The 15,422-nt window shown below is 39.8% G+C and overlaps 1 protein-coding gene across 1 annotated transcript; it reads left to right on the forward strand.

Moving 5' to 3' along the window:
- The first annotated feature begins 136 nt into the window (after positions 1-136).
- On the forward strand, positions 137-13,923 carry mov10l1 (Mov10 like RISC complex RNA helicase 1). Its single transcript, XM_044193173.1, has 27 exons — positions 137-156; positions 413-534; positions 653-840; positions 1,136-1,295; positions 1,588-1,700; positions 1,927-2,114; positions 2,491-2,631; positions 2,918-3,217; positions 3,453-3,656; positions 3,985-4,099; positions 4,507-4,684; positions 4,795-4,865; positions 4,973-5,064; positions 5,178-5,233; positions 5,825-5,919; positions 5,997-6,069; positions 6,170-6,351; positions 6,740-6,886; positions 7,140-7,261; positions 7,379-7,478; positions 8,121-8,267; positions 8,567-8,740; positions 8,976-9,125; positions 9,376-9,483; positions 11,537-11,677; positions 11,794-11,885; positions 13,202-13,923. Exons 2-27 carry the CDS (start codon positions 438-440, stop codon positions 13,227-13,229), a joined length of 3,462 nt encoding a protein of 1,153 aa, XP_044049108.1. The 5' UTR covers positions 137-156; positions 413-437; the 3' UTR covers positions 13,230-13,923.
- Positions 13,924-15,422: the final 1,499 nt, after the last annotated feature.

A 15,422-nucleotide genomic window follows, 5' to 3' on the forward strand; every position in this document is an offset into this window, starting at 1 on the left:
ACAGGTCTCCACCCTAACACGTGAACCGTAACGTTATCTTAATATTTGTGTTGCGAACGGTAATTTGAAAATAACCTCCCATATCCTTTGGTCCTTAAATTATGTGTTCAATAATTTTCATCTAACGTTAACGTCTCGTTTTGCGCTATTGCTAAGGTAACTTTTAGCAAACATTAACGTTAGCTTTCAATATGTAAAATAGCATTTTTTTTCTAACTAACGTTAACGTGAATATCTGCTAGCTAACTAGCCTTGGGTTAGTTGACGAATTTAATTGGATAGATTAGTTTCTTTTTCTTTTTGGACGTGTTAGCCAGCATAGTATAGCCAATAGCCAATAACTGCATCTAACGTTAAATTGAATTAAATTAGGTGTCCTGCTCTGTTCTGTTTTGTTATTGTGGATAGCTAGCTACGTCAGCTACCACTTTGCAGATATGCTTACTGCTGTGCGGTGTATGCTGTCTAAGCTGGTTTCTCCATTGTGGAGGACAGTAGAGGTGGATGGAGAAGACATTTTCTCCGGCACACCAGGTAAATGCAGCATATCCACAAAGTATAGCTAGAAAAGTTCACTTGGTTAGCCTTATCGCTCAACACTAACCGATTTGATGCCATGTTGTTTTTGGTCCACATTGCTTTTGCTGGTCAGGCATGGAGGACATTCGCCACCTGCGGAGCAGTGTGGTAACCCAGCTGTGCCTTGACTATGGCATGATAGACGATGCGATCTACTTCACAAGTGGAGAGGTGTTGGGCGGGATGCCACTGAAAGAAGGTGACCTGGTGAACTGCATAGCAGTAAGAGATAGTGCCCAAGGGGGGTGGAAAGCTGTAAGGGTGAGAATCCTGTGCTCTGCTCCAGCATACATTTTCAAACAACATACAATTTATATTTACCTTGAGTTTTTTTGGGGGGGGGGGTTTGGTGAAGTAGGGCATACAATATTTCATACATGTGTTCCATCTCTATCAAATATGAGAACCCAAATGTTGGCGCATCTCTTTTGCTGTCTTGTTACCCCACTAAGAGTTGGTGTATAAGTTAATTTAACCTATACTTGATTCAGTCAGGAAAATAAAACCATCACGATGAGCATTGTCATACATGCACCACATACATCCTGTCATTTAGGTGGAGAAGAGTGCCGATGCTTGGGAGGATGGAGGAAGTACCTCCCTAGAAGCTGACAATATGCAGCTGCGGCCTCTCGTTGGCACAGTCACATCATTTGATGGAGATGGCGGCTACATAAACCAGACCACATACTTCCCACGCTACAGTCTTTGGGAAGGTACTGCTACTCACTGTACTTTACACACTAAAATTGTGAGCCTCTTGACCCCATGACGCTTTGCATATACTTAATCTGTTGTCTACACCCTCAGTGGTCTTTCAGTCCCAGAACTGTCCAGCATTTGACTGATTTAACAGCATACATTTTTACAGTTGATGTTTGGTTAACTCTCAAAAGTAGATTAGACAAACTCACAGCCACACCAAAATTTACTAGCAGTTGGCTGAAGACTGATGTTAACGTTTCTGACTGTTGGAACACTTTGTGTATTTTCTCTCCTTTTTGTTAGGTTATCAACCAATGAAAGGAGACTGGGTCCAAGCAAAATATTTTATCAATCCTACCCAGTGGACCACCCAGGCTCATTCTGTCGCCCCTTTACGCTATAGCCGCCTAGACCGGGTAATTGCTAAGTTTTTGGTTATACCCTCTCATTACAATTTAGTCCTTTTTTTGAGTTCTTCAAGTTGCATTTGTAATCAGCATCACAATTAATTCTGACAACATTTTAATGCTTAAAAGCTAATTCATGCCTGTCTAATCAAGTTGAGTAATATTAAAACCTTGTTTGGTTATAAATCTAATGACTTCTTTCACCCCCCCCCTCTGAATGATCTGCTGTCTGCAGGTGTGTGTGACCAGCATGTATGGTAAAAATGGAGTGGTGGAGGACAGTGTATTCTTCAGCCTGGACTCCCTGCTGCTGCCTGCCCACTACCAGCCTTTGCCAGGGCACCTGGTCAACCTGGTAATGGTGGAGAGCAGTCAGTCCCTCTACTGTTGGAGGGCCCTGTGCATGGCACCCTGCCTTCAGAGGTATTAGAGGTGTTTGGACCTTTGGATTGATTAATCTGCCAATTATTTTTTTATGATTTAATTTTGGCTAATGAAATATCAAAAAATGCCAATTACAATTTCTAGTTTGACCTAAGGTCCTAAACCCAGAGGTATTCAGTTTACTATGATTTATGACAAAGAGAAGCAGTAAATCCTCCCATTTGCGAAGATGGAACCTGATATTTTGTAGTTTTTTTTTTTCTCTTACTATATTTGCTAAATAAATGACTGAATCTGACTAATCATTGCAGCTCTATATCTTTATCATCTGAAGTGCACCAGTATATTCCATATTTGTTCAAATTTTGATGTGGGTGATACAGATCACTAATTTAATGGCTTTTGTTTTTTGCAGTGTGAATTTTTCTGCTACAGCTCTCCCAGAAGCTGAACTCCAGAGCATTTTGGAAAACAAAGGGGGGCTGGATGTAACAGACTATGGCCAGTTTGGAGATCTGATGATAGGGGAGCAACAAGAGCTGGTGCTCTGGATACAGTGAGTGACCAAAGAAGAAAGAAAATATTCACATTCCGAGTGTACAACTAACAAATTAAAGCACTAGTCACAAACCTCTGTATATGATGAGCATTGGGCATTGTCCAAGATCAATTTTTCATCTTTGCAACCTTTATTAAAACTCTTGCCACCATAGGTGTTTTGGTACAAATCTCTCAAATATGAGAGAAAATTAGAGGATTATGGAATACCTGTTACAGAGGAAAATACTATTTCCATGAGTAGCACAATATACTGTACTTTATTCATCTTTCTCTCATGACAGAAACAAAGGCTCAGAGACCCACAGGCTGAAGTGCTGTGACTTTTCTGGCTGGGACTCAAAAGAACAGTTCACCCTGGTAACTGTCAAAGGGTCCACACCACTGAGACAGAAACGACAGCCTTTGCAAGAAAACTGCTCAGAGTCTTCAGAAAAACAAGTCAGTGATGTGAAAGAGGTAGACAAAGAAAATGGTGAGGTGCTGAAGGAGACTATCCATCTCCCTGGTGTAAGGAGAGAGGAAATGGAGGTGGATATTCCACCAGGAGAGAGGCTGTCTATTGTAGTAGCCTGCCAAGCAAAGTAAGTTATTTTTTAAAACTTTTGTAGTGGCACTAGTATAAATAACAGAAGCAGTTGGAGGAGTAATGGATCAAAAAGATGAATGTAGAATGGAAAGTTTTTGACTTCACCTATGTCTGGGCCTGCTGTCTTGCCATATAAAATAAGCTATATTTACTGAAGTGTCGAGTGTCTCTGTGTAGCTCTTGTTAGTATGTTGTCTTTACAACTAAATTCAATGTGGGAATTTGCTCAGGAGCCTGGGAAGCTGTGCTGAGCTGCTGTTGCTGCACTTCTCCTCTTTCACCATTGGGAGGCGCCTGGAGGTCACAGTGGGCAGTGAAGAGGAGAACCTGCTGCAGCCCTTTGTGCCCTACAGTCCCAGTGATGCAGATGTACGGCCGCTTTCAACAATGCCTACTCACGTGATCACTGTCTCTGCTCCAAAAGACACACCAAGGTATCAAAACAACTGATTCCATTGCTGCCTGAGGAAGCACACCAAGCTTGAAATTAACTGCCAACCTATCTTTACATGCTCTAGATGGAATGAAATAATTGGAGGAAATAATTGGAGGAATGGATGAAACACAAACCTAAACTTAATATTAAATATAAGAATTTGTCTCTTCCTTGTTGCTTATATAAAAAGCTTTTTAATGTCATAGTTTGATTGACTTCTGTGTTTGCTATCTCTAAAACAGAGCCCTATATTTTTAACAAAATGAATTATTTGTGTCACCTTTTGTTTGTTTGTTTGATTGATTGATTGATTTTCCCATCTGTAGGCTTACTAAGCGGCGGCTGCCAAACTTCCTACCTAACTACCCAGTTCCCCAGGCTCTCAGAGACTGTGTGGAGGCACAGAGCGACGTGCTGGTAGTTCAGCCCTGTCTAGGAGAGGTGAGCATGCACATGATGAAGTTTAGCTTGTCATGTAGAATAACATAATAAAAGTTGCAGATTAAGAGTTGGATTAGGGGTATCTGCAAAATAAAAGTGTTGATTAATGGTGCACTAAAGCACTGTGGATAATGGAGTCTACCAATATTTATTACTTTATGAATATGTTTTTTTTCTGAATCAGCATCCTAACAAAGGAGTGAACCTTTGTTAGGATTTTGTAAGTGGGGAAAAAACCCCCACCCTTTATTTGGAGGACACAGATTGCCACAAAATTGGCTCCAGTGGCTGCAGTCTTACCTCATCTTTTATGTTCCCTATGGTGAGGGAAAGAACAAAATATTATTTGCCTTCAGGGATCAACTGAAATATCAATTTCCCTTCTCCTGCTGTGTCTGTTTGCTCAGGTGCTGTCACCATCCAACATGCATTCACGTTTCTCAACACTTATCTGGCTGGAAGAGCTGCATGCAGAGAGGGAACTGAGAGAATTCACAATCAACGGGGCCATTCTCAGGAAAGGAGCGGTCTACCTGCACCTAGAGGTCCTTGGTTTGGCCGAAGGCAGACCCAATCTCAATATAGGTGAGGAGGACTTAGGTGTCTTTCTTCATCATTGTTGAATTATTGCAAAGGTTCATGTTGTGAGTTTGTTGTGCAACACAAGAAGAAGTTTTGACAAGTTTGCTCTGCAGGTGACAGAATAGTATTGAAGAAACCGCGAAGTGACGGTGTGGTAATGGAGTATGTTGGTTATGTCACAGAGGTACGGAGATATTTGATGCTCAAAAGCATCTTTTTTATGTTCTACATAAACAAACATAAATGCTCTTTAAATTCAGATTTAATCTGATGTTCTGTTTTGCCTCACAGATCAATGATGAGGATGTGAGTTTGAGAGTGAACTCAGACTTTCAGCGCAGCTACCTCGGAGAGCCACTTGATGTTGAGTTTTCTTACAACAGGTTAGAAATAAGATTGCGTTTACGAAATCATAAACGCAATGCTTTCATATATTACCTTTTGAAATAATACGTCATAGTTCGAATATGAGCATTTTGACTGCTTGCTTTACCAGACTGACCATGAGGCGATGTCACAACGCACTTGACCAGACAAAACAGTTTGGGGAGAGTAAGTTGAGCTTTTATTTGGATTACTTTAAGTCTTTACAGCGTGTGTATCCTAGCATTTTAGACATGACAAAGGGGACAGATGAATTCATTTTCATACAAGTCAACTGTACCTACAATCACATGCAATATACAGTGCCCTTTGGAAGGTACAATATAAGAAGTTTTTGTATTAAGTATTACACTGACATTCAAGAGAATGAAAAATGTTCCACTGCAAACAGAACTAATGAAAAGTGAAGTCCCAAGCCACTGTCTCATCAAAAAGCTTTTCTCCCATAATTTCTTGTACTACAAAATGATGTTGAATAAATAATTAGAATTGTCTCCAGGGATGAATTGAATATCACATTTTACTTCTCCAGTAGTGTCTGCTTGTTCAGCTGCTTGGAATCATTTTGACGACCAACAACATTATTTCTTGATAGCTGCACATTTCTTTAATAGACAAAATTACACTTTAAATATTTAAGTTTAATAAGTCTTGGTTTACTTTCCATGAGACAGTTACACTTCACACAAGATTTCATGATAGCTAATTTTAAAAGTAGTCCAGTAAGTAAATTGCTGTCATTTTTACATTGTTGTGCAGTTCTCTTCCCCTCTAGAGTGACTGTTCAGACCCCTCAGTGGACAGGAAAGTGGATAGATGAGTCAGGCCAAAACAAAACAATGGAGGACAATGAGGTGAAAGAAGGAAAAATTAAAGACATCAATGCCATTAAGTCTAGTTTTGATTAAGTGTAATTGTATTTGAACACCAGGCTCCAGCCATGGAAAATGGAAAGGTGTCAAGCATTTCCATCAACATGAAGTCAAAGGCCACACAGACTAAAGGTACAGGTATTCGATTTTTGATTTGGTACAAGCTTTACCTGTGTGTGTATATATCAGATAATGTTGAGAACATCAATGACAAATGTGTAATCACTTCTAGATGGTAGACTGCCATCCAAACCCATCCCCAGCAAAGGGCACTTCTTTAACCCGGACCTGAACCCCCCTCAGAGAGAGGCAGTGAAGAGGATCCTGGCAGGAGAATGTCGACCCATTCCTTATGTGTTGTTTGGACCTCCAGGCACTGGAAAGACCATCACCCTCATAGAGGCCATACTACAGGTACATACCTACAAACACTATAGACTATACTTCCTAATCAGGGGCTGTATTCATTATAAGGCTAAGAGTAGCTCCTACCTACCCTTTAAATTAACGAAAATGTGTAATGAGTGATATTTATCAATCCCTAACTTTAAGACTCCTGTGTTTTTAGCCACTGTAATTAGACCAGTAACACAAAGTATTCTGAAACAAATACATCCAACACATTTTTCACAAATACTGTCCAAGTTGATAAACCAAAAAAGAAGGTCTCATGTTTACACTTGACAACTTACACAATAGAGTGAATATGTCAGCATTAAGGTCTTAGACTCTTATACCTGTCAAGCGTACTCCCATTCTGGTCCTCTGCTTGTGTGACTTCATAAAGTTTTTCCATCACCAGGTTTACCACTTTATGCCCAGTAGTCGGGTACTCGTATGTACTCCTTCCAACAGTGCTGCCGACCTCATCTGCATCCGCCTACATCACAGTGGCTTCCTGCATGCTGCAAGTTTGGCCCGTGTCAACGCATCCAGTAGGCAGGACGAGGTACTGTTTGCAACAGACACCTAATTTACAGTGTGTATGATCAAAGGGAAAATATGCATGCTCCTGTGTGCAGTTAAGGTCTACAGATGTCATCGCCATTCGCCAACAGGTTGGGCGGTACAGTTGTCAGTAATCCTTTTTAAATAATAAATGAGGTTATGATAACATGCTCTGTCTGCATCTACCTTTACATTGCTTTTATCATCTAAAATGTACATGGTATGTTGATGTGACTGTTTGTTTTTTTTCTTAGTCCATCCCAGAAGTGCTGAGACTGTACTCGAGGGCAGGAGAGGACATCCGTCATGCCTCTTTTCACAGGATTGTGGTCAGCACCTGCTCCAGCGCTGGCATGTTTCATAATATAGGACTACAGTAAGGCCTGACATGTAATATGGATAGTTGTCAACAGTTTAAATAAGCATTTTTTGTCCTCACTTCTATCTCCTACTTGTAACTCAGTTCACTAACTGTGGATTTGTTTTTCCTCAGAGTGGGACATTTTACCCACCTGTTTCTGGATGAAGCCGGCCAGGCCACAGAACCAGAGTCCCTGATCCCCATGAGTCTTGTATCAGAGAGAGATGGACAGGTCAGCACAAACGCACACACAGTGACTACATTCACTCCTTTAAGGAGTGTCCAGTGCCTCTGTCTTGTGTGCAGGCATGCCACAATTGGGTAGCAGAGTAGGGATTTCTGGCACAACTTCACCTACTTCCAAAGTGCATGCAGAAGGGAAAATGTCTGAAGAGGTCAGTTGTCTCAATTGGGTTTCAGATGTAATTTACACCAGCCATGTTTATAGTGTGGATGCAAAAGAACAACAGCTGGACTTGTCTTTGTTATTAATATTTATTTACTTCAGTTGTGGGTGAACCATACCAGTCAAATTGCATTTTATCAGAATCAGAAATACTTTATTGATCCCTGAGGGGAAACTCTTTTGTTATGTTCTCTCCCTCAGATTTTTTCATGCCACATGTATTTTCTGAGCTGTGCTGAGACAGCAGCAGGATTCCCCATGTATTCCCACCTTGACCGTTTTCCTCACTTTTAATTTTGTATACATGGTTAATCAATTGAACTGATTTTTGAACAATCCTTCTTCTTAAAAAGATGGGGTTTTTTTAAGAAAACGGATTAAAACATAAAACAATGAGCCTTATTGATTATTCAGAACTTGCCTGAGCTTTATTGATTTAATAATGACTGTTTTCCCTCACCTGCTTAGATAGTGTTGGCCGGAGACCCCTGTCAGTTGGGTCCAGTAGTGAAGTCCAAGCTGGCCACTGCCTTTGGCCTGGGGGTGTCTTTGTTGGAGAGGCTGATGGCCAATCCACTGTACTCCAGACAGGACTGGGGATACAACCCTAAGCTGGTTGGTGCACTGCATACAAAATCTATTGTGTTTTTAGTAATTTTAAGGTGTTCTTTGGAAGAAAGTATCACATTGACATTCATGAAGATAATCAAAATGTTTTACATGCTATGCAGATCTTTTATTTTGAAATAATTATACCTTGGCATAATGATTTTATTTTAGTGCTGTTGTTGATACCAGTTAGTTGCCAGTGTAACAAGATTAGTACAAATTACTCATCTTAGATGAATGTATCAGATAATAGTTGCATGCACTGTATGCATAATGATTATAAAGCTGGTCTCTTACTGCTACAGGTGACTAAGCTGATGTACAACTACCGTTCTCATGAGGCCTTGCTCACGCTGCCCTCCAAGCTCTTCTACCAGGGCGAACTATGTTTTAAAGCCCCCAGGGCCATAGTAGACTCTCTCTGCCATTGGAAAACCCTGCCCAAAAAAGGTTTCCCACTCCTCCTCCATGGAGTTAGGGTGAGTGATCTTTAGACTTATGAAGAATTTTAAGAAAAATGGCTGCACTCTTGCAAGTCTAATTTACTGTGGAATGAGGCCTATTCTGTATCACAAATTGATTGTGCATCTACACTAATAAGTTACAAGTTTATAAGGTATGTTGGGAAAAATCTAATCCTTGTTCGTCTTATTATGTCAAGTTACTGGGATGTTCAGCTCCCACATTTATTCCAGGGATTTTGCTCTGCCCTAGGGCACAGAAATGAGGGAAGGTAACAATCCATCGTGGTTCAACCCAGTGGAGGCTGTACAGGTCATGCTCTACTGCTGCCAGCTGGCCAAGAAGCTCTACAACCCTGTGGATGCATCTGACATTGGCATCATTGCCCCCTACAAGAAACAAGTAAGACTGCACAATTTCAGTTAAATATGTATTGTGCTTTTTTGAAGTCAGGTCTCATATGAAAGCTTTAAATCACTTTAGTTGCATGAGTTCTCCTTTCTTTATCCATCATAGTAGAGTGGAGTTTAATGTGAAATGACACTGACTTAGCATTTTTCCCCAAAGTAGCTTAAATGGCTTCAAAATGTTTGAGTGGCTTTGCATAGTATAACCCAATAGTGTCCTTGTTTTCTTTCTTTCTACTCTCCAGTGTGAGAAGATTCGAGTGCTGCTGGGTAAAGTAGGCCTGTCTGACATCAAAGTGGGCTCTGTGGAGGAGTTCCAAGGACAAGAGTTCCTGGTCATCATCATGTCTACGGTAGGCAAAAACAGAATATGGGTAATAGAAATTCTCTAAATGACAGGTCCATTGTTTGATTTTAAATGGCATCTACTTTAATCTAGTGCACAACAGCAATACAGCACATTTTATGTGATGATCTTTATCAAAATGTAATCTAAATACATTTTCAGACATGTACCAAGTGTCTGTGGAAGATTCGATCAATTCTAAAGGCTGTGAAAACCATTTTTTGTTTTGAACAAAATTGAGAGTGGGGGATATCTGTGTTTCGCCTACAAGGAAAGGTGTGTTGTGATCCAAGGAATTTCTTTCTAGGACAGTTCAGCAGTTACTGACCAAAATTTTAAATGGTTTTTTAGCACCACCATGTGGTCATTTAATGTAGTTTTGTTGGGTGAGATGTTGAACCTTTCTCTGCCAAGTTTGTGCGATGTAGGTATTGCAGTTTCTGAGATCCTAAATATAAATAAATATAAATTTAGGGCAGGGGAAGCTCCCAGCAATGTCAATAACACAGAAGGTGTTGGAACTCTAAAAATGTCTGTTTTTGTACTAAAGTCAGTCAAACGTATTGGAGTCTTTTTTTTGTTGGCTTTTTTTTGTCTATATCAGCTTTCATTCTATCTATTAAAGGTCTAGTATGTAGGATTTAGTGGCATCTAGCAGTGAAATTGCAGTTTGCAACCATTTGAATACCGCTTGTCTCACCCTCCCGTTCCAAGTGTGTAGGAGAAACTACTGTGGCTGCGAAACTCGCAAAAAAACGGGCAAGGCCCAGTCTAGAGCCAGTGATTGGTATGTCCGTTCTGGGCTACTGTAGAAACATGCCGGCCTCCGTGGAAGGGGACCCGCTCCCTGTGTAGATAAAAACGGCTTATTCTAAGGTTATGAAAACACAACGATTTTCAGGTGACTATACACTAATGAAAACATACTTATAAATATTATATTCCATTTCTGCCAATAGCTCCTCCTAAATGTTACACACTGGACCTTTTAATTCAACAAGTTGTTTGCAGAGTTTGAGAAATGAGATTACTTCAGCTGTCTTCTAGAGCATCCCAGAGTGTTGTGTGGTGTTTTAGTATGTTGTTTTGTCAGTATGCCCTTTTTCCTCTTCAAATCTTATGAAAGATGTTAAATAGGTCTGGGGTCTGGTGACTGTGGAGGTAAATGGCGGCCACTGCTGTTCTTTGACCTTGCACAGCCTGATATGTGAGCAAGATGTTCACATACATTAAAATTTCATCCAAGCATTTTTACAGAGGTATAAAAATAGATTAGTTCTAAATAATGTATCCATAAAAAAAAGTATATACACTTTTAGCCAACTAAAAACAAAATGGTTCCTATTTATCATATTAACAGTATTTATTTGTACGCAGGATGGCAACTAATGTCTTAGGTTTTTGGTAGCTGGTGAGATGACTGAATTCTATTATGTTATATTCTCTTCTTGGTAGACTTTATATACAGTATGAACCTTGGAAAAAGCAGCACACTTTGCACCACACCAAAAACATACATAAAACATTTTAAATTTACCATTTGCCACTTTTACATGATGGAGAGAAGGCTAAGAAAAGAATTTTGCGCCTAAACCTTACCAGCCATTTTCTTTCTTTAGCTTGCCATTAGACTTTTAGAAGATCACCTTGATGTCATGGTTGGTAGTGATTTAGGAAGTGCCAGTTATTGCTTGTTACTTGTGCATTGTGTCAGTCAGTAAGACCGGGTAATGCACAATGATGTGAGGTATAACGATAGTAAATTTGCAATACTGTCGCATTTTTACAATCATTTCTTCAATGATATAGATTTTTTTTTTAATAATTCAATAATCACATAATTACACATTATGGCTGTGATAAAGAAAAGCCACAACATAACACTTTTACTACAATTAAGACATCACAAAAGTGGGGGGCGGTTCTACTTAAAAAGCAGATAACATCCATGTCAAATTAATAAAAAGAGTCTTTGGAGCACAAACATCAATCTTAACCGTCCCGTAGTTTATTCCTTATTTTGGCAATTACTCTTTTAACGTCATTCTCTTATAATATAGGTGCGCTCTAATGAATCAGTTGAGACGGATGATTTGCAGAGTGTACTCGGCTTTCTGGCCAACCCCAAACGCTTCAACGTGGCCGTGACTCGTCCCAAAGCCCTGCTCTTAATTGTTGGAAACCCCCACATTCTCATTAGGGTGAGTGACAAAGCACTTTATTTGATCATAGGTTTTATAAAATATGAGCTTTGTTAATATTAGTGTGTTGTACATCCAGCCTATTAAATACTTGAAATGTTTTAATTTCTTTCCAGGATCCATGCTTCAGGGCTCTACTGCAGTACTGTTTCATCAACGGGGCATATCTGGGCTGTGACCCCCCTCCCTCCCTAAGAGACTCTCAGATGTACGTAAACTGATCAGTTATCACATAATCCTAATTCAAATGGATATTTACACTCTATGGCCACTTTATTAGGTACACCTGTACAATCTAATGCAATCCAATATGACTGCTCTGCCATAAAATCTACTTCTGCCCCCCTCATGTATGGACATTTTACTTAAGCATGTTTCCCGAGCTGCAAACTAAATTATATGACTACTGTGATGAAACACATTAATGCTGGTGTTAATATTGACATTCTTACGAAATTTAAGAGTCTGCATTTAATAGGTTGAAAATGGCTCAACACACCATCTACTGTTTTAAATCACCCTGAACCTTACAAGGCCAATGCTAAAATAGAGTCGACCGTTTGGGACTAATTTACATCATGACATTTATACAAAAAAAAGATAATGTTAATGCCCTCTAATCAGATGTGGGTGGCCCTCCTCCCCCAGCCTTTGAGTGGGAGTCTGTGAAACAGCGCTCATTTTCATGCTAGTTTTTGCTAACCCTCTACTTATTATTTTTTAATTTTGCTGCAATGGTTCGGACTTGTGTTTCTGACGGCCCAAGCACCACCGGATTCTCTTCATGATGATCCCATGATAAACAGCAGGGCTACGGCTAACTTGCGTACTGACACTCCCCCACAGACACACTCTCACCGGGGAGCCTCTCACCCGAGGCATGGTTTGCGCACCCACATATTCTTACACGCAGATGCAGTGAGCTACCAAGTGCACCAACTGTACACTGACAATTAAGGACTAAACTATAAAATCAACCTTAACTTGGCATCAATTTCTTCACCATAATAAAGCCTAGGTTGAACGCATAGTTAGGCTACCAACACGCAACCACGGTATGTCCTAATCTAATTATACCTACCATGCGTAAAGACACACACAACTCATTCATTCACAAATTTTATCTTGTGTGCACGCAATAGCATTTTGAGGGCTCAAAGTGGTAAAACTTGGCCTCGAAACAAGTGTTTTGCAGGAACCAGGTTCCAGCCAGGTTCTGTACTTTACAGTAGACACGTGTAATCCAAGAAATTTGGATTGGAAACTCGATGTATCAATAAATTAGACAAATAACACTACAGATACCAACTGTAAATATTTTTTGTTATGGTAAAATTTAATCTGCTTGTTTTTAGGTTGGTGTGATTTTAATAGAAAGTAGAAGAAATTTCCAAGACAAGCATTTATTTAGCATACTTTTTTATGTGACTGACAGTACACGCAAGGAGCTAAAAATTGCTACCAACATTCCTGTTTTATTCACTTTTTGGCTGATAATGAACCCACCTCTTTTGTCTCCCACAGAGTTGCAGAGGAGCAAAAGAGTGCATAAGAGGACGATGCAGTCATGGATGGTGTCCCTCATCTCCGTCAGCCTGACTGTCTTATTGTGTTCGAAGTATTTTTTTCACATTTCCTTGGCTTCTCTGTTTGCAAAGTGAGCTATGATCAGTGTTAACTGAATTGGTCTGAAAAGTGGTTTCATTCTGTGAAAGCCAAATGCAATTCCACTCGGGGATAGAAATAACGATGAAGCTGTACACTGCGCAATTATTTCTGTGTTCTGTGATTACTAAGATGATGTGCTTGACTGTGCATAAGATTTTTCAATTAAACTGTCACAGATTATGGGTAAATTATTGTGAATTGCATCATAGCAGCTCCACTGTGCCAAGGATGTATAATAATGCTACTAAAATGATTTGAATGGCATTGGCCTGATTTTACCAGCACAATTTCCCAGTGCTTTAGTATCAGCTTTTTGTTGAGAACGTGAAGTTAGACAAAAGACAACATTTTAACTTCTATTATGTTGAGTGCATTACCCTGGTTTAGCATACGGAGTCGATCCACAGATGTCTGTAGTTTCCGGGAGCAAGTTGTCTGCTCCCCGCGGCGTGGCAGCGTCTGCCCACAAGGCCCGGAGACTGGATGTGACAATTGAGTGCTACTGACAGTCTGCACAGGGACTGTCAGTCCTACTGGAGCCCAGCAGGATGGAGGGGGGGGTAGGGGAAGAGAAAAGAGGCAAATGGGGGGTTCAATCTCTTAAGTTAACGAGTCTCTTATGTGCAGGGAGGAGACAGCTTTTATCTGAGTTCACTGTGTTGCAAGGGAGGCCAGCTCAGACACCCAGTCCCCCCTCCTTTCCTTTCCAAACACACCTCTGTCTTTGATGTATGTCTCAGGTGTTTGTTCTGCTGTCCCACTCTGCCAATGCAGATTGTACTGTAGAGTAAAAATACCCCAAATAGATTTTACATTATGCTATTCAAATGATTTCGGATGATAACTTCAGCATCTACAAACTGACCTCTTTCCTAGTTGGATATTGAAGCAGGAAGACTTGAGTTGACAAGGTCTTCAGGTGTCAAGTGTTTTTAGTGTAGAAAAAAATACCTGTGAACCAGACATTACCCCATGTCCCAGTTAATATACCATGGTGTGCTGTTGTAGTGAAGAGGTAGTTTAATTATTTACTAGATCAATCTATAATAATGGCACCACATGCGTTCTTGCTTCCTTGAGAGGAAAATGTTTCACAAAACTGAGTTGTGCAATAATGACATAACATGAATTGTTATTTTAGGGTGGATTCTTTAAGCGCAGGTCTCAGTGAAAGTTTTGTGCAGAAGAACTAAGCTGCAAAGTACAAAAATGTAAATGGTATGGTAATGTATGTCTTTTTACATGGTGTTAAAAAAGACTGACGGTGCTGTGATTGTAAATATAACACATTTGGTCAGCTATTTCACTAAACATAGTGAATTTGAGCAGAATGACATGCACTAGCAAAGATGATTTCCTACTTCAGTGAAAATATTGACTGCACCTGTAGAGAGAAGCACAGACAAGTCATGTAGTCCAGTGTATAGCAAGTTAGTTATGTTATAAAGGTAAGTGTCGACTTGTGTTTTCATGAGTTTCATGTGCCTTTTTAAAAATCAAATACTACCTCGAAATAACATGAATTGTCTTTTAGGGTGGATTTCCCCTGTAAGTACAGGTCCTGGTGTAACTTCAGTTCAGTTTCAGAAATGGGACACCCTGATAAGCTATCTGAAGCTTGGGAATAGGGGCCCAGACACTAAGCAGAGTATTTAAAATATATGTTAACTAACATGTCTAGATTTTAAAAAGTGCATGTATTATACAGTAATATTTACAACCTACAAAACACCTAAGACTAACCAAAGAAATAAAAAAATAAAAATAAATTAATAAACTTCTGGCACTGCTGAATCAGAAGAACTTAATTGCAAAGTATAAAAACTGATGGTTAATGCCTCATATGTGTGGTGAAAAGAAATGGCATAACAGTGTTATTTTAAATATGGTGATTTGGCCAGATATTTAGCCCAAAATAAACGTTTCATAGCCATGGGAATTGGAGCAGGATTGCTTGCACTAGCAAAGAACCCAATGCCTAAATCCATTCAATATGTAGACTTTGTAGACTTTATACATATTTTTTCCAGTTTCAGTTATATGTGTATATATATGTTTTGGTTCAGTGTACAGCAAA

Source organism: Siniperca chuatsi, linkage group LG4 (genome assembly GCF_020085105.1).
Source record: "Siniperca chuatsi isolate FFG_IHB_CAS linkage group LG4, ASM2008510v1, whole genome shotgun sequence".
NCBI classification, from domain to species: Eukaryota; Metazoa; Chordata; class Actinopteri; order Centrarchiformes; family Sinipercidae; genus Siniperca; species Siniperca chuatsi.

Coding starts and splice junctions, on each gene's coding strand:
- mov10l1 (XM_044193173.1), top strand. CDS start 438: ATGCTTACTGCTGTGCGGTGTATGCTGTCTAAGCTGGTTTCTCCATTG. Junction 841..1,135: donor GGGGGTGGAAAGCTGTAAGG/GTGAGAATCCTG, acceptor CCTGTCATTTAG/GTGGAGAAGAGTGCCGATGC. Junction 8,741..8,975: donor TCCTCCTCCATGGAGTTAGG/GTGAGTGATCTT, acceptor GCTCTGCCCTAG/GGCACAGAAATGAGGGAAGG.